This window comes from Rhinolophus hipposideros (genome assembly GCF_964194185.1).
Source record: "Rhinolophus hipposideros genome assembly, chromosome: 3".
Lineage (NCBI taxonomy): Eukaryota > Metazoa > Chordata > Mammalia > Chiroptera > Rhinolophidae > Rhinolophus > Rhinolophus hipposideros.
Window position 1 is genome coordinate 75,157,993 of NC_138049.1, and position 26,491 is coordinate 75,184,483.

At 30.6% G+C, this 26,491-nt stretch overlaps 1 protein-coding gene across 50 annotated transcripts in view; it reads right to left on the reverse strand.

Moving 5' to 3' along the window:
* RIMS1 (regulating synaptic membrane exocytosis 1) overlaps positions 1-26,491 on the reverse strand; it is a gene marked incomplete at its 5' end in the record, with an annotated part of 450,322 nt that overhangs the window by 134,133 nt on the left and 289,698 nt on the right. For all 50 annotated transcript variants that reach the window (XM_081034434.1, XM_081034420.1, XM_081034418.1 and 47 more), the window contains 10 exons: positions 1,927-1,998; positions 3,388-3,541; positions 3,669-3,840; positions 4,409-4,539; positions 6,487-6,599; positions 8,585-8,631; positions 12,536-12,659; positions 16,569-16,668; positions 18,337-18,447; positions 19,004-19,071. In XM_081034434.1, coding sequence (XP_080890560.1) covers positions 1,927-1,998; positions 3,388-3,541; positions 3,669-3,840; positions 4,409-4,539; positions 6,487-6,599; positions 8,585-8,631; positions 12,536-12,659; positions 16,569-16,668; positions 18,337-18,447; positions 19,004-19,071 — 1,092 coding nt within the window. The remainder of the gene's footprint in view (positions 1-1,926; positions 1,999-3,387; positions 3,542-3,668; positions 3,841-4,408; positions 4,540-6,486; positions 6,600-8,584; positions 8,632-12,535; positions 12,660-16,568; positions 16,669-18,336; positions 18,448-19,003; positions 19,072-26,491) is intronic.

The window sequence follows — 26,491 nt, forward strand, 5'->3', positions numbered from 1 at the left end:
CACATATGTATATTTTGAAGCTACCATATACCCACTTCAAGCCAATAAAGGCACACTTGAAAATACAAATAAATCGTATTATCTCCTTTATTAATTTCTGAATGTAAAATATAAAATATTAAGTATTGGTTATGTAATTTATTCATTATATTTTAAATGCTAAATGAAAAATGAACATTTGAAATGATAATTTAGATACTATTTCTATATGATAAAAGAGGTTATATATGTTTGCAAACTCCATGATATGGTATATTTCAGTATGGAATATAAATATATTTATAATTCAGTGTTCTTTGGTGATGTCCATCTGTAGTGGGTCCCATAACTCCCATTTTGGCTGTTGTCCTTGTGATCTTGTGGGGAAGAGAAGAAACTCACCATTTTATAATACTATTTATTGAACTTGCCATTTATTAATTAATTCATTCACTATGCTGCTTCATCATAAAATATGAAATTTTAGGTGAAAAAAAATATGAGCACCACCCACAGAAGTAAATTCTATTTAGATAGGTTGACAACAGCACTAAGGCTGATTAACAGCCAACATTCTCCTTAGGAAGGTTTGATGACTTTCCTACTGGGAATCATTTGATTCCTATATAAATATGCCAATGGATTTAATACACAAGCACTTTGCTGCTTTCAATTTCATTAAAAAAATAATATTCTATTAAATTTTCTGTTAAAGTTTCTGTGGAGACTGTATCCAATTATTATGATCCTTCTAGAAATAAAAAACAAAGAAAAAAGAAAACAAGGTATGAAATGTTATCCACTACTACCCACGATTATCTAAACTCTCCTGAAGATCTGATATCCAAGAGTAATATCTAAGTATTAATTTGTAGAAGTGCACACCACCAGTTTTATTGTTTTAATACAGCAATTAAATACTATGTTTTCTCTAAATTATGGAAGCAAATGAAACCTAATTTTAGAGAACTCTATAATTTCCTCCAAGTTTTAATGAAGTTGTATGTACCTCTCCAAATTGTGAATTTAGTCACTAGTGTGGAATCTGTCTATTGACTTTGCCAAAATCACTACCCTCAAATTAAGTGTATCCCCTTCTGAGAAATTGCATAAATTAAGGGGACATATATCAACACCATCCTAAAGAAAAGCCTTTAATAATCCATATTTATATGTCCCAACATTTTTTCTTTAATTACTTCTTATTTTATATTTCCTTAGTTTTTATTAGTAAATCGAGGAAATAGTACAGGATCAGTGCCAAGAAAATAAGCCTTCACTATTTGGTTTTACTCATTTTTTTGAAAAAAGAATCAGATGAGAAACAGATTTAAACTCCATAATGTCAAAAATCTTTACTAACTTATAGAGTGACAAAAATGTTGACTTGGAATGAACAGGGAATCTTTCTAAAGCATTTCCTTATTTGAAAACATACATACACATTCTATTACAATCTGTGGTAAACACATCACAAAAGCATTAAAAGTGAAGACATGCGACATGCAATTTGAAATCCTGCCATGCACCTTTTTCAGTATATTCCATGGAAGGCCACATTATTTTCAGAAACAGAGTAAGGAAAATCATAGACATACAATATAAAACACAGGATAATTTTTATTTAAGGAAATTAAACACATCCTTTCAACACGAAATTCGTATTTTCACTTATGCTCACAGCATTGCCAAATAATGAGTTTAACCTAACCAACCATGCTTCTAAGAAAGAATCAGACTCAATTAAATAAGTGGGGATGTTCATGAATAGTTGCGAGTCAATTTTAAACGTTCTTAATAATTTGGAACACAAGTCACCATGGAATAATAAAATACTGATTTCCCTGTGCCATAGCTCCAGATCAGTATCCCAAAGAAGCCTGCAATGGACGGTGAGAACAAGCGGAGAAATACAGCAAAGCAGGGCCATGCTCTTCACCCACACACCTGGAGGAACTACTCCAATACCATCATCAACCTCAAAATCTGAGATGTCACTGTCACTGATACGCTGAGATCCTGCACAGCAATAAGGCAAAACAGATACCTCGGTGTTTCGTTGTTTTATGAAATGTAAAGGACATGGTCACAGTTTTTTTTTTTTTTTTTAAATATCAAGCTAATTATATTACCACATATTTTTGAACAAGAATCATACAAACTAAATAATGAGCTGATTTGTTAAAGTAATGTTTGTTCTCCAAGGATAATATTTTCTCGGTATTTCTTCCTTAAAATCACTGAAGACAAACAGAAGGAAGGGGACTTCATTGACTTTTCAAAATATTCTTCAATTCAAGAATTATACTAAAAGCCTATAGCAAAGCTTTTCACCTTTTTTCCTAACCAGTTAAGTGCCCTCCTTTTTAGTTCAGGAAAGATGGGGCTGAGTACAAAGGTTCAAAGAAATCTCTCTTCACTGGAGCTCTACTGAGCTCATCTTCTTGAAAGGACATCAAGGCTCTTTATGAATTATTTATGTTTAGCCTTCAAAATTACCATTATACTGCATTAAACATTAATTTTGAGGAAATGCTTGATTGGAGAAGCACTAACATGAAATATTTAATTATATGAGGAATATAATTTGTTTCTAGATTACCAAAGTGAAGCTTCTAAGTTTCACTAACTCAATTAAAGATTTAGTCATAACTCAAAATTTAATGGATATATGTACAGAAAAATACTGTTTTTCTCAATCACCAAAAGAATAATACATATATTACAATGTTTTTCTAATTTTTTAATGAATAATACTAAAAATACCCAGGAACTATAAAGTTATATTATGTTGCTATATATAAGTAGTAACCCATCAATAACGACAGAAATTACTCTATCAATTCCCCCATTAACAACTGAATCAGTAATGGGCAATGAATTATAAATCAAAATTTCTAAACTTTCAGCTCTGGAATTACGCTAATATACAGAGGGTGCCAAAAAAATGTATATACATTTTAAGAAAGGAAAACTGTATTAAATTTGTAATACTCAACATATGCCAATAACAAAAGATAAATATACATCACGTTTGACTTTTGCAATTACCAGAGGTGTATCAGCATCCAGAAACTTCTGATTACGGCGAACTACTGCTTGAGCAACGTTGGCCCAGATGTCCACTTGTATGCTTTTTTTTTTAAAAATTAACGTTTACTGGGGTGACAATTGTTAGTAAAGTTTTTTAGAAAATTGTTAGTAAAGTAAAAAAAATAGGTGTTTTTTTTTGGCACTCTCAGCATATACTCGTATATAAAACTTTCGTTAGGAAAATGGAGAAAATAGTTTTGCCAGGTGTCTTTACATAGTTGAATAATTTTCCAATATTTTGATCTCTAAAAAACATTTAAAAAATATCTAGAATGGTAATCACCAACTAGATCACTACAACATAATTTAACCTACTTTGTAGTTTTTTGCTGGAGCTTTCTCCGTGAATGTGTCGCCTTGACATGAAAGGTGATGGCTGAGGCAGAGGTAGTGAAGATTCATCATGTGTCTGAAGTTTATACCAATGTGGTTCATCATCTAAAAGTGCTGTCTCCAATTCTATGAGGATCTGAAAGGGCAGTTCTCAAATTAAATCAAACAAATTTACCAAAACATAAGAAAAAAGTAACCCTAATTAATAGATATCGCAAAACTTTCAATAAGCATTTGACTTGAATCTTTACAATATACATCACCTCTCCAAGAAATTCACTTTCTTCTTCTTGCACTCTTGGTTGATCCCACACAGTTATTTCTAACATTCGTTCTCTAAAATCTCTACGATGTACATGTGAATAGACAAAAGTTTGATTCCATTTTGGCTCTAGTACTTTCTTTACTGTTTTGGTCCTCCTTTTACTTTTATCACTGAAAAATAAGTATGTTTTGTAAATGAAAAAGCAAAAACAAGTGTATGCTGCCATCTACTGTAGCTACATGTAATACTGCTATTGGGATTTTTACTATTTTTAATTCATACCTTTTAATATGTCTAAAAACACTGTAGAGGTTAATACTATTCTAATTTTAACTACAGTATAAGCAGTGATTGTGATTATAGGTGGACATATACAAAGGTACATCCTAAATGATGTACAGCTATCAAAGACTAATAGGCATATGACTAAAGTAATGAAAAATTTAAAACTTGGCAGATTATTTTCAAAAAACTAACAAGGTTTGAGGGATTTTTTTTCCTCAGGGATAATGCAGTTTATTCCCTCAGAGAATAATCTATTATATTTTAAAACTATCAAAGGTCTATGCATATGTCCACACTCATAAAAATGAATACATAAATATGCACAATTTTTGGTATATCAATTTTACCTCAATAAAGCTTACAAAGTAAGTAAAATTATGTCCCAGGAGGGGAAATTCCACCGTTTCTATTAGTGAAGATTGTTGCAAATTTTTTTCTAAAATTATTCACTACCTTCTATCTGGAAGAAAATACATTTTTACATAGGGATTCCTGGGACGCCCATCTACTCTAGAAGGTAGGTCTGTTGCTTGCAGAACATTTACAATCAGCTGGTGTCCGACTTTATCGTACCACAGTTTCACCTAGGAGCAATGAAGAAAGGAATTATTTGTAGATTACAAGCTATAATTTTATCAAAAAATACTCAAATTGTTTTCAAAGAAAGACATTTTAAATTTCAATATAGTTGAATGATAGGTATTATTTCTGAAAAGAATACCAATTTGAAAGCATTAACACCTAGAACTTGACTTTTCTCTTCATGCATTTTAAACAGGACTTATAATGGAGCGTTATTAAGTCCAGTGTTATACTCTCTTATATCATGTTATGAAAATAAAACTAATGATAAAAATTTTATACAAAACTAAGGGAAGTGAAAGATATTGAAAACACTTTCCTTGTTTGTTTGTTTGTTTGTTTTAAATGCTAACCCCAGTGCTTGGTGATTATAAGTGCTTAATGATTATAGTTGGCCAAATACATTTTGTAGTACCATATATAGTTGAAATAGAATGAGACTTGATGTTAGGAACAATATATACAAGTGATTTGGAAGACATCAGGAAACATGTTTACTGTGGGCCTATTTTACACCAGGTACTGTTGTTTTCTGTTTTTTTTCTCATTTAATTTTTATAATTAACCTATCGTAGGTGAATTTCATGAGAGAAAGAGAAAAAGAACAAAGGAAGGTGCCGTGCATAAATGATGCATTCAAACTAATGAAGGCCAAATAATAATAGTTCACGATAGTTTGTATAAAGAAAATTGGGAAAAGACACACTGAAAAACTATTATTAGAATCCCAAGAAGCAGAATTTCAGCAGTCAATACAGTTGCATTGACAAGGGACAATTTTTTATTATTATTATTTTTAAATTTAGAAGCCAGTTTTGGTTTTATGGATAAATAAGAACTATGCGCATAAGCTGTTTAATGGGTATATACTGGAACATATTTAAGAGTCATTATTGCATATAAAATAATTTACCATGGGATTGGTCTTTCACAGTAAGGGGCAGATTAAGGATCAAGCCTGGGTCTGTATGAATTGTCATCTCTGTTCTCAGTTAATTTCAGAGATGTATTTTTCATAAAACCAAAATGGATTTATGTCCCTCTTAAAATAGAGGTGGAGTGTATGAGAGATTCATACACACACATACACACACACACACACACACACACACACAATGAGAAAAAAGGATGCAGGGCAGATAAACACAAAAGACTCTACAAAGATATTCAATCTACTAAAAACAGAAGTTAAAACTAAAAAGGTTAAAAACTTAAAAGGTTTTAAAAGTAACATCAAGCTTATAGTTATCTTCTTGTTTAAGTAAAACCAACCGCAGCAAAAACGGACTTATAGAAATCCACTCTTTATTAATGAAGCAAAAGATCAACTAACATTTATAGAATAATTAATTTGAAGCAAGATATTCTTTTAGTTATTCATACAAATGTCCAGTATTTTACCATAAACTATATAGATGTGGCTTTTCCTAAAAGCCATAGTTTCTTTACTTCAGCTTTTCCCAGATCATAAATAAGGCAACAGTGAGGAAAACTAGCTTTTTCAGACTGATATCTGCATAAAGAGTTTCATCAAATGTCTAAAAAAGTTAAAAAGAATATTTTAACTTTAAATATTTCAGGCTCCTGGCTCACAACGTTGTTAAGTAAATGGAACATGACTTTCTAAGTCTATTATGTCTAACCAACGACTTACTTCAGAAACTTTTATATACCACACAAAATATAATGGCTATTTTATTTACTTATGTTATCATTTAATGTTCAGAACATCTGGGATATTGTAGGCACTCAATAAATACTTCCAAATAAATATGTGAACAAATGAATAATATAATAAATGCATAAAAAATTGATGAAGTAGATTATGGTGTTAAATTACTATGGAAATATCACAAGCTTCAAAGAAAGCCACACATTTCTTTTAAGATAGACTCAGAACAGTATGAGTAAATACTAATAGTCTTCAACATGTACAAAAAAATACATACAGAAAGCTGTCCTGGTAAGACTTGTGGGGCATCTTTTAGAGCTCCAGGACTTGTTGGAGAAATAACAGAAATGGAAGGCCTTTCCATCTTCTGAGATTCAAAGGAACTTGAACCTAAAATAAAAAATAAATAAAAATTAAAAAATAAAAAATTAAGTAATCTTCAGTAACATATTTATAACATTTGTGAAGGGAATAAATACTTTTTTATAAAATGTTAACTGCATCTGTTATTTGTATAAAACCAATATAATTAAATACCATTAATACCAGCAGAACCTATTTTCAATTGGATAGTAGCAAAGTTAGTACGTTGTCTTCTTTGATTAATTGCCTATTTGAAAGGTATTTAAAGTGATATAATCAGATGTATTTATTCGCTTCAATTTGTAAGTATTGAATTTCTACATTTCTAGAGAGTATTGTTCAGTTTAGGCCCTTGTAAAGCCTCACATGTAGGTGAAAGGCTCCACACTTTTAGTGATAAGAAAGATGGTACACATTACATTAATTATATTGGCTAAAGAATCATCCAATTTGGACCATCCTTACTGAAATTAGAATGTATGCACACATAACATAATTTATGAGTATATCTAAGCCTGCAATTCAACCCTGTTTTAACATAAGATTTACCATCTATCTCAGTTTAGTTCTTCCAATCTAAGCACTGAATGTTGTCAGAGAATCCTGTCTGTAGCGATTCATCACAAGTGACTTGCTTCACCTTCTTGTGGAGGAGGCTGGCTCCCCACTCAGCCAATCAGTGATTGGCTCTTCTCTCTCCTTTTTCAAATGAAAACTCTTTCTTCCCAGATCACTGTTAAAGTATACCCCGACACCATCAGCAGTATAAAATTGCTGCATAATGCTATTATCCCAGCAAGTATAACCTTGAACCCTTTACTGATAAAACACTATTTATGGAGCATTGTTTAAGGATATGTCATCCATACATTTTTTTCTATGCATGTAAATTAAGCTTAAATAAAGCCATATAGCATCATTCTGTGGCCTCCAAAGACTTTTAACTATAAGAAAAAGTGCTAAAAAATTCTTTGTTAGGATGTCTTCTTTATCAAGCATCCTTAGGATAACTGTTTCCTTAGGTCTTAGTACAAGAATGCTGTTGCTTCTAACAATCAGTTTGTTTTTAATATTAGAACGGCTTAGCCTTAAATAGTATCAACACTTTAAATTATGCATTTGGTTCCATTTCCCTTTGTGTACTGGTTATGAGAAAGCTCAAAACCAAACATGAGCTCATTTCTAGCCAGTATGCACAACACGATGCACAAACAGTATACATTTGATATACTCACCTAACTTCTGGCTCCTCGTTTATCGCACTCATATATTTCATACCTCTTTACAACCACTGTCACTTGTTTTCCCCTTAAGTCACCATGTATTTATATTTTTTAGCTGGGGTACATAACAGTTGGTGATTGAAGTCAAATATTATTAATTCAATGCTGATCCACAGCAAAGTAAATATTTGGGTCACTTCCACATTCTCCTTGAAAACTTCATTACTTATTTATACTTTATTGTACACATTGTCATCTTCTCTTATCTGAAGTGTCTTTAATGCTCATTAGATAACTCCACACTCTAGCCTCACTGTCCCTTGACCCACTTATATCCATTGTACTTTACCTCTATTCCACGCACTCACTTCCATGATCACAAGGGACACTGATGTGCTGCTTTCAGCCCATCTGTTCATGTGCCCGTTTCCTTCACTATACTTCTCATGAGATTGACCTAATTACCAATCATACTGAATAATCACTGTATAATACATTTTTAGGAACAGCAACTAGAACTATTACCGATATAATAACTGATGCAGAAAGGTATTATCGCCAGTAAAGATTTTTGTAGATCAAAAAAAAAAAAAGTAGAAAAAGAAAAATCTTAAAGTGGAATTTTGAGTTTCCAATGTTTGTCATGGTTGACAACGTCTGATATCTTTGGATATAACCTTAGTATAGTAACAACAATTCATTTATATCAAATAGCTGAAGAAAATGGAAAATCTTTATTCTTCAATATTTATTCAATTTCATTCACTAACAAGGAAATCTTATACTCACTGGACTCCAGTGGAGGATGGGAGCTCTCAGGAATCCGTGGAATGTCACTAAAAGAAATAGGGTATGGTGAAAATCCCATTAGCTAAACTACCCTGCCTGAGGCAATCACAGCCACATTTTACTTCAGTGGTGTGAAAAATCCTTTTGGGTTTTTACAGGTGTGGAAATGGACAGGAGTTACTATTAAGGCAATTACTAATGTGCATGAATGTCAAACACCACACAAAAATAAAAACTGCAGTAAAAATAAGTTTTTACATATTTAATAGCAAAACACTTTAACATGACAACAATCAGACTAATATTGTGGCTAAAATTACCACAATATTTTTACTACCAAAACAGCAGGTTTTGGAAATAAAAAAAATGTTAAGGGTAATATTTTACTTCAATTCTAGAAAATCAAAATGACACATATTTTACAAATCAGTAATATGCTTTACAAACACATCTGAAAGAGTTTACTGAATGAAAGGGATGGAAACATCTCTTGATAATAAAATAATGTGGTGAATATCATGGGCAAAGTTAATAAAATGAAAAGGATGAATTGCTTTGAAAATTAAAAATGGTACAAGCTTGCAACAAAAAAGCCAAAATACTTTATATATGTGAATATATAATTCATATACACATATATAACCCTATATAGAGATTCATATCTCTATACTGAAGTTAGCTAAATATATGGTCATTTACTATACGATTAGAAAGTGACTTGTGAGAACACCCATTGCTGTCACACAAATTACTCTGAATAAATATTTAATGTAACCTCAACTTAATCCATTTATTCACTGTGACCTTAGCAACCCTGGACCAGCTTGGTTTAGGAATTGTGCTACACAGAACTACCTATCTCTGATTTCCCACAGATATTTTAGTATAAATTTAAGGAGATCAACAATATGCAAGTATTAACATATTAAAGCAGACTGGAGTAACCTCGTACCAATAGAATTATTAGATAATATTGTTTAAGAATTTCGAACTACTTACCTTATTATCTAACTTCAATGTGATTTTCTTTGCACTTTTGGGCGGAATAGAAACAAAAACAGTTTTCTCTATTTGATTATTTTCCTGCCTCTCATATCCTATTACAATTTATACCTCTTAGAAATGACACTACGTCCTGTATTGTATATTTTATAAATACACGTTATATATTTTTGCATACTAATTTTTGTAAAATGAAGGTTTTATATAATAATTAAGAGATTAATTTGCAATACTTAAGACACAAGAAAAGAAACCAACTGTGTATCTTCTGCTACCTTCTTCTAAATTCATCTCAGCAAATTAAAGGAAATTTTTTAAAAATCCACAAACAGTTTTTTAGATAGTACAAGTTCTTTTAAAATCAGCCTGAGGGTCAATTATGAAAATTTGAGTTTGGAACTCTTAAAGCAGATACAAGCTTTGGGTTTTATATATTTGTGAAAGAAAAACTGTGAAAAAGTTGTAAAAAAAAATGTAAGTGATTTTGAATTAAAATTGATTTCATGTTAATTGCTTCAGTATATTTTTAGTCACAAATTTCCACTTGACGTTTACACACCAGTGAGGTAGCAGAATAGTTCCAATAACAATTATAAGCATAAAGGTCAAGAATATTGTATTTCGTAGGTTGGCAAAAATGGTCAATAACTCATGATGACTGATGTACTGATGTCTCTTAGACCTTGGGTTTTTTTGTTTTGTTTCCTATTTTATGTCTCTCTTTTTAAATTCATTTCCAATTACACCTGACATACAACATTATATTAGTTTCAGGGGTACAATATAGTAATTAGACATTCATATACCTTACAAAGTGATCATCTGGGTAGGTCTAGTAGTTATTTCACACCATACACAATTGTTACAATATTATTGACTATATTCCCTGTCTTGTACTTTACCCCCCCCCATGACTATATTTATAAGTGGTAATTTGTACTTCTTAATCCTTTATATCTTTTAAAACTATTTTTCCAGTTACAACTGAGATTCAATATTATTTTATATTAGTTTCAGGTATACAGTATCATGGTTAGTCATAATACCCTTTAGGTCCATCCATGTGGATACAAATGGTAAGGTTTCATTCTTTTTTATGGCTGAGTAGTATTTCATTGTATGTCTGTGCTACATCGTCTTTATCTATTCGTCTATCGATGGACACCTAGGTTGCTTCAATATCTTGGCTATTGTAAATAATGCTGCAATGAAAACAGGGGACATCTATGTTGACAATTTAGTGTTTTGGATGTCTTTGGATAAATACCCAGAAATAGAATTGCTAGGTCACATGGTAGTTCTATTTTTAATTTTTTGAGGAACTGTCATATTACTTTCCATAATGATTAGATCATGCAGATCAATGTGCCTATGTTATATTTGGAATGATTCTTGGAATCACTATACCACGAAACCATGAATACATATTTGCCTTCTCCTTGAAATTAATTACAGAACTACATTAAACATAGTTATTAAATATAGGTAGGATTATTTTTCTAGGTTCTAATAATTTCTCCATTAACTGAAAAATCGATGTCAGATTTGATTTTCATTTAAATATCATCTTTAATTTCATATTCTTTTGAATTCCATAGTCCACAACAGTTTAGCATTTGGCTATGCACATTAGCACTTTTTAAATTATTTTTATACAAAAGTAAAAATAATGTTATTCCAGTCCACTTTAATTGTTAGTTTTTTAAAGTCGCCATAAATTAGTGATGTTTTAGCTGATTACTTTTAAACCACTATATATTTGAAAGTATTTGGCAATGTGCACAATGCTTGATTTAAAATTTTATTTTTTATACTTTTGATTCATTTTCCAATTACTTACCTCTTTTCCAGCCTCATATTTACCTCAGCACTAGAACAAATGTTATGTAAAACTAGCATAAATTATATAATGTCGCTATGTTTTAAAAATGGAAATGTATAATACTTTTGCAAATGTCTTCAATGTTTACTCTTAATAATCATCACTTAAAATTGGTTATAAGCTTGCCTTTATTTTGGAGGTTTATATATTAATATTATTCTTTGGAATATATGATCATACATTTTCATTCTTTTGAGAATTAGAATAATTATATTTCCTTGTATGTTTTGCATTGACATATATTTATGAGAACAAAAAATTAAGGTTACTACTTTTTCAACATAAAAATCTTTAATTAATGGCTCAATATTTTATAAAATGGGAAATAAACGGAAATTATTTCCAAAAATAATTTAAGCCAATTATAATGAGACAGTTCAAAATGCCTTTCAAAAAATTTTAGATGGGAAAACTGAATATTTTGGAACTGTGGGTTTGCCAGGAAAATATAACAATATGGGGAATTCTAAACACAGATACAGAAAATAACCCATTGGCTGTAGGTAATTTAATTATGCCAAAATGGAAGTTTAAAAAAATATCATATCAATTTTTATGATCAAATACATTTTTAAAAGATTTCATACTTGATTTTTAAATAAAAGTTGGCACTACCAATGGGTAAAGATGTAGAAAAAATATCTATTTTTTAATAATAGAAAAGTTCATGTAGAGATATGAAATCATTACTATTTTAAATATCACAAGATGAATTTATTAGTGACTCTCTTTAAGGAAATAACTACACATTGAATTAGAATTACTAAAAATAAATAGTTCTGTTATTAAAAGTAATATTTTACTTTATATTTTACTTCTAAAAATGCATATCAATAGTTTTTGATATTAAGATTATTAAATTGTGGAGCTTCTAAAATGTGGTGAAGAATATTCAGTATTCAGGTTTAAAAAACTAAGAAATTTAAAAAATCTAAAATATATGCCCATAATTGAAGGAAAAAACTATCCATGTTAACATGTACTGTATGAATGTATAAACTTCTTTTTAAAACCCTGCTAATACATGTAATTCACTAAACTTAAGAAGTAAGTTTTTTTAGCCTTACCCAATAGGCCTTGAAACAATAATTTCAACTTGAGGTTCTGATTTTGATTCTAAAATAATGTTGTAAACTTCTTCATTTGTAGCTCCCGGCAGGGGTTTACCATTCCATTCTAGAACTTCATCCCCTTGAATTTAAAAAAAAGGGTATTTTTTTACCTTATATATTCTGTTTATTTTTCTTATCTTTTCTCTTTTTTACAAAGAAATGCAAAACATATACAAATAATTTAAATGTCTAGGCTCTGCTCTCAAAAGAAAATTGATTGCCATATAATGTCAGCTAAATGGTTCTTCTAAACACTTTTTTCTTCTTTCTTTTTTTTCTCTTTTTTTCCCTTATGAATACTACTGGTCACTGGAAACAGTACAATACAAAACTGTCTTTATCCTCTGAAATATACCAGAAATAACATAAAAATAATCTCATGCTATGGGATGGAATTAGCACAGCTTATTTGGAAACATTAAAAAATAATAATTAGCAGCATGCCCTCCATATAATAAAAGTAGGTGCCTCGAAATGTGAAGGATTCTTATTAAATTCTGCATAAATCCTGCTTTATTTTGGTAGAAATTGCAATTAGCATTTGTTAGCATGAATTTTCCAATTATAACTCATGCTTCATTGTCTTCTCTAAATGCACAACAGAATAAAAATGCATGAAAGGACTTGAATTCATACCCATAGGGTAACGCAGGTAGCTATGGCAAAGTTACAAAGCAAGCAGATGTAAAACTGTTGCATGACAGTTAACCCACTTCCAGATGTTCATAACACACACATTCTATACATAATATATATTTATGAGCATTAAAATAAAATAAGGTAATATTTTTAAAATAATAAAATATTAATAGTACTCATTACTTTATTAAATATTCCAAGATTAATTAAGGAGAGTACATAATACAATGTTACAATAGATGGGGTCACAGCTTACTGTTGCTGTTTTAACTAGAGTTTCACTAGAGATCATTTGGGAAATAATATTTATTTTCATAAATACTTAGCATAGTTTTAGGTCCCAAATGGTGCTCTGTCCAGTACCTTTCAATTATCAATGGTAGAATCAGTTAAAATATCCCAGCCTCAATGATATTTTGAGGCATCATAATTTATTTGGTTTCTGCTTATTTTGTTCTCAATGTCTATAACATTTTAGTAGCTAAATAAATACGTGGTGAACTAATGAATTAATATCATCATTACACATTTTAAAGCTAACGATAAACATAAAATCTTTTAGTTTTTAGCTGTTTTTTTAAGTAGAAATTTTTGTTTTAATAGGCATTTTAAAGTAATTCCCCCCCCCAAAAAAATATTTGCTATACTCAAAAAAGCACAAGCTGCTTTGGTTTGATAAAAGTATGGTTATTACCAATAGCTAAATGACTTCTAATAGTTTGACCTAAAAAGTTCCCTAGAAATATTTATCAATTAGGCAACAAATATACTTCATTATAAGAAAATAAATAAAATAATTACAAATTTAAAATGTATTAGGAGTCTTCTAAATTTTTTTGACCAAGAGAAGAAATAAAGTTTACATCATGTGAATGTATATATGTATATGTGTGTGTATGAAAGAAAAAAACATTTTCTGAAACAATACTTACCCTGATGTTTTCTATTCTATTATGTTCTATTTTACTTTTTTAACAAATGATGGATGAAAACCGTTTAATCAATTTTGCTACCCAGTAATGAGCAGCAATCAACATTTTGAAAAAGCACTGCGTTATAAAATTCTCCTCTTTTTAGATGGCAATCTGGAATCATAACTTTTAATATCAAATTAACTTTATTTTTTATTTACAAATCAATACCTCCTAAACCAGAAGGTGGTATCTTTAACAACATTTATTTACACATGAATAATCTCTTCAGGCAGAGAGATAGATTATCATACAAAGATGACAAAGAGACTTTATCTATGCTTAAATTTGGTGGGGGAGAAACACAGAGCCAGGTAGCACCACGGAGGTTAGAAATTAGTTACTGCTCCAGGTGCGCTATCAGAAAACACTTTAGAATTAAGGCAACTTTAGATGAGTTTTGAAGGATGCAGGACTTCAACAAGCAGAGCACAAGAGCAGAAAAGAAATCTGGAAGACTAGAGACACTGACTGGGTCTTGTAGGTTGAAACAGCTTGCCAGGGACCTACAGGTAGAGTGCCAGGGCTGCAGGGCAAAGTGAATGGTAATAGAAGTAGCTGGAATTGTTAGTAGAGGACCAAACTACAGAGCTTTGACTTGAGCAGATGATGACTGGGGGATACTGAACGGTCTTAAGAAGGAAAGCGTCAGAGTCCATTTTGTTTTTGATGATTATATTAAGGAGCGGTATGGTGCATGGATTTAAGGGGTCTGCAGTAAAGAAAGCTATGGCAAGATTAAAGCAAGACTGCGAATGTTGAACAAAGGTCATGCCAATAAAAAACACAGCACTGTGGTTTTATAGACCAATGATATTTATATGCAAATAGAAGGAAAAATAGTCCCTACATTATAATGGAAAACAAATATATGATCTAACTTTTTAAAATAATTTTTCCAATACATCTGTTGCTTAAAGTGAAGATACAAGTATATTAGGATGTTTTATGTTTATTTAAGTTTAGCTTTTAACATTTTAGATCTAAGTTTCTCAGGCTGAGCACGTAAGGGTGTTAAATAATGAAATTAATCACTAAGGGATATATTATACAAAAAAACTTTGCACTGACTTTCTTAAGTAATCTTCTACCAAAACACAAAGACAAAATCAAGATGTTATTTTTATAATCTGATTTGCAAATTTCGAATTCTGTAGTTAAAGCTATCTTACACTGGAATGGTCAACACAGATTCTTATACTTTGTAAAGCTTATTTTTGAGTTATTAAACAAGCAAAGACTGAGTTTACCAACAAAGTCACTCCTGATTGAGATAGATTTAGAATCATAACTAGTCTCTGATAAGAAATAATGGTGCAATGTACCTCTACACATCTTCAAAGTTGCATGTACAATAAAAAAAAAATCCCTGATTTGGATTTTCTCCCTATACAACACTTGCATAGCATGTTCCTATCAAAGACAAAACATACGATTTTTCAGCTGATATCCTGGTAATCAATTACAATAAAATTGTCATTAACAGTCATAAAATATTTTTCTAAAGTTCTCAACAATTACAATCTTAAAGTATAAAAACTGAAAACATAGCCTAGAAATGTTCTCTTTCTATGTGCTATGGGTTATTAATCTGTAATTTTATAGTTCAGTCTATTTTGTGTGTTTTTTTCTTTTTTTAAATAATTGTCTTGCAAATGCATAAGCTGACACTCTAACCAAAATATTTCTACTAAATGTTGAATTAAACTGCAAAAATATGTTATTATGATTTTAACTAAAACAAAAAGTAAACAATTTGTCAAAATAGATTTTAGAGTACGTTGCTACTGAATATGGTACATTTGAATATATTAAATTATTTTATTATGTCATATTAATGTTTCAGAGCAATATAATATAAATCTCCAAATACCAAGAAGTAGCACATCTGCATGAGTACAATATAGTATATTTAAATTAAAATATATAATCCGTGTATGAAATATGATTGGGATTATATTTTATTTAAAACACTGCTACTGAATAAGTTTTTTGCGACCACTATGAAAAACTTCAGTATAATTACTATAGCTATACAAACCATATAAAATAGTGATATTTTTTCACAAGGCTAAATTGTTTATATTTTTGTAGCAACGTCATGAAGCCATTTACGAAAAAGATAAATCCTTCAGCATTTTGCATCTATTTATTTTTACATAAATAAAAAAGATTCCAAACCTTACTCTCTCCAAACTGCTACTGATGTACAGTTACCTATTATTGCAATCAGTAAGTAGTCATATCAGGAAAAAAACACTTTATTCATGCATAAAAATTATTTACTTAACTGACTTATATATAACTTACCCCAAATTGAAAAACACCAACTCATGCACAGAGTACCCATTGTTTAAATGTTAAAAAAGAAACTTTACCTGCTCTTAAGTGTCCAACTACATCTGCAAGGCTACCCTTCTTTACTTTGGTGATGAAGGCACCAAGGCGTCCTAAGTCAGTCATTTTTCCACCAACAACCTGGATAATTATAAATTTATAAGTTCCCAAGACTCATCTTGAAACGTAAGTTTATTAGGAATTAAACACATAGTCTTTTATGATGTATTTAGTGTAGGGACCCTAATGAAGTGAAATAGGTTTTTGATTAATGGAGCTAACAGTGTAGTTTTAAAAAGAAAACATCTCATTACATTTGAAATGACCATGTGTCCTAAGGAAGCTTATATATTGATTACTTATATTGACCTAACAAAACAAGGGGACCATGAATAATGCATACCCTTAGAAGACAAGTGCTAGATCTCCCCTACTTACCAACAAATAGCATGTATTTATGTTTAAGTTCATTTTTCTTTATTCTCTCAATTCATGCCCACCGTTTAAATTGTATTTCTACACGCATATAATGCCCATTGTTATTGTATTTCATCAGATATATTATTTCATCAGATCTTGATCTCTTTTGCATATTTTCAGTAGAATGCAGGTCTAAGACAAAAAGACTGGGAATTCACACCAAGGGCAAGCTAGTTTTCGGAAGCAATTTACCACAGTCAAAGAGGAGTCCCCTAGCTTCATCTCTGCTACTGACCGTCTCCATGACCTCATCATTTGAAATATGTGTCCCAATCTAACTCTCAAAGTCTGAGTTATATTACTCAATATTTAACACTTGCATCCAGTTTTTCCACTGTAACTAAAATATATCTGAAAGTTTCTAAGCTAATTTTTTTGGTGGGAAGGATATTTTCAAAGGTTGAGGTTGATGTGCAGTTCTTAGCCATGTGCTCGGTTATTGGAGGTGATCAGAATTATTTCATAGCAAGAGAAATGAATGGCTATAATTAATTAATTATTGATTATTAATTAATAATCAATAAAGTGAAACCATTAAGCACATTGAGTGAAAAAAAAATATTTGGATAAACAGTCAATGGTTTTGAAGAGGTCAAACTATCACACAACTGTATTATAATCTCCAGGTAAATATTTTGAAGCCACATCTTTAAATGTTTCTCTAAGTTTCTGAAAGCAAATAAAACAATGTGATTTGATACACATACACATGTGCACACATAAATAAACTGTATATATATATATATATATATATATATATATATATATATTTCCTACAATAAAATACAATCTTTTATAATTTATTAGTTTTCCTTATCTCTGTTAGAAGGCAATTAATATTCTTAAAAAACACAGTTTACTTTTTTGGTATTATCATAAATTGTACTGCACTTAGGAAACCATCTCTTCATTGATGTTTTACGTTCCTTGGCAAGATTATAATAAAATTATGTAGTCTACATTATCTAACTTTACTACCATCCATTAAAACTTTCTGATGTAAAAATCGTCCTTGAACTTTATATTCAGAGAAAAATAATTTAGTTTTCCTATATTTTATTGCAGTTTCCTAACATATCTATATGCTATTTTAATAAAATAGTTTAAAAATATTTACCCAGATAAAAATACTAAATCTGCCATAAGACATCAATACAATACTAAATCTACCCTAAGACATCAATACAATACATTCACAAAATATATTCACTAGAAGGACTTTATTTGGAAAAGAGGAAGCTCTTTAAAAAACCATTGTTAGAAACTTTGTTGAACCCAGTCCGTACTGTAACTCACCCTTTAAGAAACACTTTAAACCAGCATACTTACTTTTAGACCCAGTAATGCACCTGATTCTTTGGGCATAGTTGTTCTCTTGTTAAGAATAACACGTCCAATTAATCGGTCGCCCTCTTTAGATGGTTGCCACGTTACAGGATGCTATTAAAACATGAATAAATTTAAAGAGCATAAGTTGTTTTCTATCATGACATAAGACACTCACTTAAGACACTCTAGAGGTAACTTGCGATTCTGGTGGGCTCTATTCATGTTATAACAGTTTCCATTTACAACTAGCTATATTTGATTTGCAGTAGACACTATACTAAGTAGTTCTAAAAGTAGTCAGCTACTAAATACATCTCTAAAAAAATAGTTGAGATGAAATTAATTGAAATTTAATATATATTTGCTTACATAAAGAAAACTGATTCTGTATTTTAAGTTGTTAATGTTGATATCATTAACGAAAAAAATATCTCATTTTCATATAGTCATTATTTAATAATTGCTTTTTACTTAATTTAAAATTTGCTGTAACTATTGTGATAACTTTTTTTATTCAAAACTGTTCTGTTTTAAATGAAATCAACATTTGCTCTCATGAAATGTATAACGAAGCAGAGTAAGATTACTATCCATCACATATCAGACAAAGGACAATGAACAGCACACATTACCCCTAAATTTCAAACTACAACTTCAGAAAGCTTACCGAACTAATTGGTGATATTTCCCGGCTATGCCACGTGGCAGGATCCAACCAGTAATAATCCAAGTCACCTGCACAATAGGAATAAAAGAAAATAAAAGTGTAATGCTTTAAAGTGGAGAATGCTTTAATCACTTAAATACGACTTCTTCAATCTACAAAGTAAAGGGTTATGAATATCATAAGTCTGAGTGTGTACGTCCCAGAATGATACATACTGCATTGCAAAGGCTATGACCTGACTTGTTGGAATAAATGTGTTACAAATGCACTTCATACTATGGGCGAGTTTCCTTTTCCTCTCATAAATCAGGCTAAAAACATACATAAAAAGTACCAAAAGTACTGGATTAATCCACCCTGCTTCCCCTCAAATGACTATCCATACCAAAGTACAGCCTGCCATCTAGTGATACTGGCTAAAATTTTATTCACTGAACTGAGATAAGTATTAAAAGTTAAGAGTCTCCCTTTCTATTCTTCTGGATATGTTTTTCAAAATTATTCTCTGGACTCTATCCTCTTACCACTGAAAAACACGACACAAACTTTTAGGACATGGTGCTAAGTCAATAAATATGAAGAATAACTTTTAGCAAAAGAGTACATGTATATAAGAGCATTCAATTTTACTAAAGCCATCAAAAATACTTTTAAAATCTAACTTTGTAAACATGAATTTATGAACCTTTAATTTTTATTTTTTGGCTTAAAAATATAATGCTAAAGAAAGTATCTGATAACAAAAAAAATAATGGAAAGCAGCGGTGCTTTCCAATAATGGGTAAGCCATGTGTGAAAATGACCTTTTACATTTTATACATCACGTTAAGTCAATGAAAAGTTTTCTCCCTCTGGATCTTGAAAGAGAAAAATAAGAGAATGGATAAAGCATGCTAGCTAACAGTGAGATGTCTAGCTGACGTGGAAAAATAGGTTTGGCTGGTATCTGTGAAGGTTGTTAAGACTTTTTATACAGATGATAAGAGATGGCAAATACAGACACTACAAATGTAATAGAAAATAAAAATCCATCCACTTCAATTCCTTAGTATCTGCTCCCTTTTGTGTTTATATAATATCTTAGAAGGGTTGCTTGAGAATGTGATACAGACTACATTAAATGCGGAAACGTTCTTCATATATCTCATGTAGATAACAGAAGTATATTCTGCAAAAGGGTGAATATTAGAAATCGCATGAGCAGAAACTGTATTCCGTTAAAATTTACTCTACATGGAGTCCATGTCCTCTCAAAATCACACACTTTAAAATGTATGCATGACTCGGTGCCGATGGTCATAGATTTTTAATCTTCTACTGGACCACCTCAGTTAATAGAATATAAAAAAGTTTGTAAAAGGAACGATTTTTTTCCTCTCTTATTTTTACTGTTTATAATATTCACATGTGTATTTCTAAAGCTGCCGTGTCTTTAGTATTATGACACCACTCCTGTTGAAACAAATTCTTATAATAATATGAAATTAAAATTATTAAGTAGTGACTACACATGTTCAAAAGATTATTTCAATTCATAAAGCTTTCTCCCCAAAATTTCATAAACCTGTAACAAAGCCTGATGACTTGTTAAGTACTGATTCTTTTTGAAACACTGTGACAAAAATAGAAGTCCTGAGATAAAATGAATAATCACTAATTTGAAAGCTGCTTCGCGATGTCTTTGAGGTTTAAAAAAAATGACAAAAATCCATCCTATTTGAAAGATTTCAAGAAAACAAAGATTGTTGTGTTCTTCAATAATTTCACTTATATCTCAAAACCTATACACCTTGGAATCCTTTTCTGGCTTATGACTCAATTTCTCATATGGTGGTTGAAACCTGTGTTTCACTCACTTTGACCTAAGTAAATCTAGATATACATACATCTGGAGAATGTTTGCTGTGTAAAAAGTGCTCCTTATATGTAAAGAACCCAAAGCTGATGTTTCTGGTATATTTTGGTGATGATACCAAGCACACCTTACTGTGAAAACACTGCTTTCAGGCAATGTTATTCTATCATGTCTAAGCTTTGTAGTCTAATGGTCTTGAATGGAGATGGGAAATATATATGCACATTCTCATGTACCGCCAGCACTAATTCTTACATTATCCTGACAATGGCCATATGGATGCTATCGATTCTGAAGCTTCAAAAAAATTTTTCCCCAATTTTGGACATAGTATTGTAGGTATCTACTAAAATTGCTAATGAATGTAAATGTAAAAATGCATTCAGTATTTTTGTATACAATTACACTTCCTTCACATTCTAAACAGTTTCTAAAAGTTTTCTTATCACTAATTTCATTATCACTCATTAAAATGTAACATTTTTTGCTAAAACACTTACAAAAACAAATTCTAAATATGTACTTTTAAACAATTTTTCTTCTTTCCATGTAATTACTAAATCTTAAAGATATTATTGACTTTTTAAGTACTCTAATTTGTCTCAATTAGTCACATCTCTCTATTATTAATTGAATAAGCAACACTAAACAAACTTCCTCCTAAATATTCAGACTCTAGTATTTCATTAATATAAAACATTTTCATTGATTATTTTTCTAGTAGGTGATTAAAGATATTGATTTCAAGTGGCCTACCTACAAAATGATAAATTAATGGTATTTGCTTATGGAATTAATATAAAAGCATTTGGTTCTAATGTTCACTATAACTATAAAGGAATAAATTTACTGTTATCTCTAACTTAGATCCAGGGAATATATTAGATGCTTGAGTCTACTGAAATGGCTCAAGTGCATAAAGAGCCAAGTTCAATGAAGTGTTATAATTTTAAGCATTTTTTGTGAAGAATTTAAAAACAGACTTTTATCCTATCCCTTGTGAAAAAAATAGGTTAAACTTAATATAAAATCACACAACTTTCATTGTACAAATGAAAGTCAGTCAAATGACATGAGCCTTCTGTAAAGAACACTAGCTTTTTCACCTAAACTAAACACCAGGTCATTATGATTAGAGTATATAACAAGACAGAAACATGCATCTCTATGATTTAAAATTCTGTATCTTATGTCTGATGTCAAAGCACAATGGATTCTAATAAGACCAAAGGCAACTGAACAAAAAATACATCTTAAACAACACAGATGCAGAATAGAGTATGTACGAGTATATGACATTTATATGGAGAAAATAGTAACTCTAATTTCATACATTCCATATTTAACAATTTGCATGGCAGTTACACTTGACCAAGTGGAATGTTAATCTAATGTGCAGGTAGTATAGGAAAGGTTATCTACACCAAAGCTTTGAAGTATTAGAAAATGTGGACTTCTTTATCTTGAGGTGAAAGACAGCATATTTTTAATAGCACTATAATGAATGGTGAGAAAAGATGGGACTCAAACTAATTACAAGATTGACTGACAACTCTGCCCAATTCCAAATATATATTCATCTCAAAAAATTAAATATATATATAAATTAAATTATATATATAAATTATATATATATATATATAAATTAAATATATAAATATATATAATAGATTGTTGCTATTCAAAAAGATTATAAAACTCACAGACCAAAATTCAGATGAATCATCCTTCACAGAGATTCCCTATACCACTAAAGTGTTTTCCTCTTTTATTTTTGTGTATCCTCTACAGCAGGATGTGTGTTGGTACTAAATAAAATTAAATAAATCCTAATCTACTTTATTACAGCACAGTATGCAGACAAATTAAAACACTGGGAAAATATATTTATTGAATGTCTATATGCAGCACATACACAAAAACCGACTCAATTCTAAGAATGGGATTTTAATTTGAGACAAGGTAGGGTATTTTTAACGCTGAGCACCATGCTCAGCTCACGAGTTAAATATTGCTTTGGTTCTAATATGATAAAAGCATTTATATATTTTAACTCACTTTAATATTTTACAAGGACATTCTTTTCATAGACAGTACTTGAAATCCAAAATCTAAGAACTAAGATAAAAATCTTAACTTCTGATAAATATAATGAAAATACCATTTTGAAATAACTTCCTCGTATTTTATAAGTCTATTCCTGATAATTTTATGTCTACAAAAGGAAAGTGTGTGTCCACTCCCACCCTAAATTATATATAGTAGTGGAGCTAACTTTGAAATAAGTCAGCAATAATTTGCTATGCAGCAAAGTCCTAGAAGGTGTAATTTCACCTAAACTAAACCAGCAGTCAGAGATAAGAAGCAATATTATTTAATAGGACTTACTTGCTAGGCATTAAAATAAAATGGGAAGATATACTTGTTACATTAAATCCTTAACCATATAATCTGTGAAAAGTTAAAGCCTAAATTAAAATTAAAGCCTAAAGTTAAAGCTAAATTAAAGCCTATGTGTACCAATGCAAAACTACAAATGTCAGTATAAGTTCTTAGTATAGTAAAAATATTGGTGCTCAAATACGTTTTGATTTCGTTCAAAATCCACAACAATGTTCACTCCACAATTTGATGGTAAATGCTCCATAATTAAGTAACAGAGATTTGTGTCCCTTGAGTGCCAGGTCTGAGACATGACTAGAGGCATCTCCAAGGCATGGGTCTTCAGCAAGAACCTCTTCAGTAATTCTAAGTGACTTAAGTTCCAATTTCCTGGTTTGGGCCCAGGATACAACACAGATAGAGTGTCATTCCTTGGAAGAATTATGTTATCCCCAGCCCTTAGGTGTTCGTTAGAGTGGCAGTTCTCTAAACGCATGTTAGACATTTCACTTTCAAAACTCCCCTTTGATCATAATGTGCTCTGCTTCTGTCATAGAATCAACAATATCACACACTCTCTCTCCCTCTTTGGTATATAAATCTGAAGGTTCAAGTAAACGCATCAACTATTATTTATAAAGTTAATGAGGTATCAAAGATGTTTATTTTCAGAAATTATTTATACTCAATAGAACCTCCAGAGTTGAACTACCTCTAGAGAGAGATTCAATATTTGCTTGAGGGCTTGTGATGCCATTCCTGTGTTTTATCATTTTGCAGCACAGGAAAGGTGGCTAAGTAGCTGATCTACAAGAGGAGAATTTCATTAACATATTGGGCAGAGGTGGTACTTTCTGTGTTATATATGTTGTCTGGTGAAGTCGAGAGCTTTTTTGGAATGTAAACCCTACCAGCACACAAATCTACAAAGGAGCTACATGGAACTCAGAATCAACATTTCTGGCTGAACTCTGAACTCAGTCACGCATGTAAGCCCTCAACTTCGGAGATAAAAACTCCTATAGCATTCTTTCAGGGGGAGGATGAGATAATGCACGTGAAATTGCTTCATAAACTATAAAGCACCACAGACATCTGAGCTGTCATTAGAGTACAAAAATGAATACTAAAAAGTATTTCCAATAATAATACTGATAAGCATTTCTCTTAATTCTAGTGCTATGTAAAAACTAAGAAAAGATACTTTTCTGTACCCCACAGTTTACTTATTTGAAACCTTGAATAATCAGAGAATGGCACTATATTTTCTCTACTAGCTTCACTATATTTTACCTGATATTTATAATTAAGTGGATTTTTATACACCATAAAAACAGTTATTGTGCTAAAAACAGCATTGTGCTAGAAGTTGGAGACTTGTAGGTCTACTCCCAACTCTGCTGTATTAAGTGCATTATCTTGATAACAGCCCTTCATTTCTATAAACCTATCATCCTCTATAAAATATGGATAATGCTACTTTCTCACACATCTCATGAGGATTAAATGAGATATGCCAACTTTGTAAATTATGAAAGACTTTAGAAATAGATTTTGTTGTATAATTACATAATTGAGATTAGAAATATGAAATCATTGTGTTAGATACAATTTATAGTTGAAAAGCTATCATAACTAATACAGGTAAAAATAAGTAATGTTTGTAAAATATTCCTTGAAATGATCTTAGAAAAATTTAAAGTCACTTTGTTTATAAAAATTATTAATTGGCCTGGTATAAACCAGATGCTCAAGTGCTCAGAATGAATGGATATTTCTTTAATTCTAATGGTTAAAGGATGAGAAAAAGAGCCATTAAACATAGAAAAAGTAACATAAATCTTCCTGTTAATTTCTGCAAAGCCAATGGGAGCATAAGGGATTAAGAATCGGTACTTTTATAGTCAAGCAATTTGTATATTAAAATATATAGAGATCAATTCCTAACCAAAAATATCTGGACCATAAAGTAATTAATTTGGTCAGCTGGTATAATGTATCCTTAATCTAAAAATAAGCACTTTTGTCATTTTTTTTCTTTATATGATATTTTTATGCAGAACAAAATACATCTAGTGTATAAACTAAATATTTGAGACTGAATTTCTCTAAATCATGAAACAAGTTGGCATTTTATTCCTTTGTATATTTTTTTCTAACGATTGAAGACATCCTAAAAATGTTTCCTTGAAATCAACTTCTCTTATTCCTTAAAATTTATCTGGTATACATATTAGCTATGGAATACATCTTACTATTGATATTCTAATGTTATAAATGTCCTAACTTCTTAAGATTTTTTTTCCAGTTCATATTCTTAACAAAATAATCTAAATAAGAACAAGATTGATCATCTTAAGAAAACAACTATAAGTTTAAGTATGTAATAGAGTCATCCTGGGTAATGGGACCAGAAAATTTTGTAGATTTACGTTAAATAGGCTAAACAACATATAAAGCTATTTGAGATGGTAAACAGTCATCAGTTTAATTTTTCCCATTTTGAAAGTTACATAATTTAGATGTTTGAGACTGTATGAAGCTTTATGGTTTGGAAAACTCTCAAAACACCACGAGGCTCAATTACATCTTTATTCTTGACCTCTGCTCTGACCCGATGCTACAGGCCTCAGAAGTTGATAAATGAAAGGTTTTGAAAGTTCTGAACAACAAAACACACACACACACACACACACACACACCTTTGTGCCTTAGAATAATAAAATAAGGGTATATTCACAGTTTTCAGGAAATCTAGACCAGACTGTATTTACCTGTATTAAATGGCAATAAAAATATATCTGAAGTAAAGTCTAAGATCATAGATAGGGCAAAAAGATTTCCACATATAATAGTTTAAAGAGGAATAAATTTGATGCGTAAATATGGTTTGAGGCCTAATGACTGACTAAATTTCTTCCCCAGAATCTAAATACAGAATACTAAAATACCCTGAATAGCAAATCACAAAATTAACAATCTTAGGGAAATGTTTTTCTTTCTTCCAACACAATGACTCTTCATAAATAAGAATTTGGGAAGTGCTGCACAGAGGAGGTATTTTACTGCAACTTTCCAACTGACCAGGCTTCCACATTGACACTGAGTATTCCATTCACGTGGGAGAACAGGTTGTCACGTGCAAAGCCTCGGAATAACCAGCCAGGAAACCCTGTGGAAAAAATTGGGGTTTATTTGTTTTCATTGTTTGGGGACTGGATGTTAACCACAGGTTTAAGAAATTGTAGTGC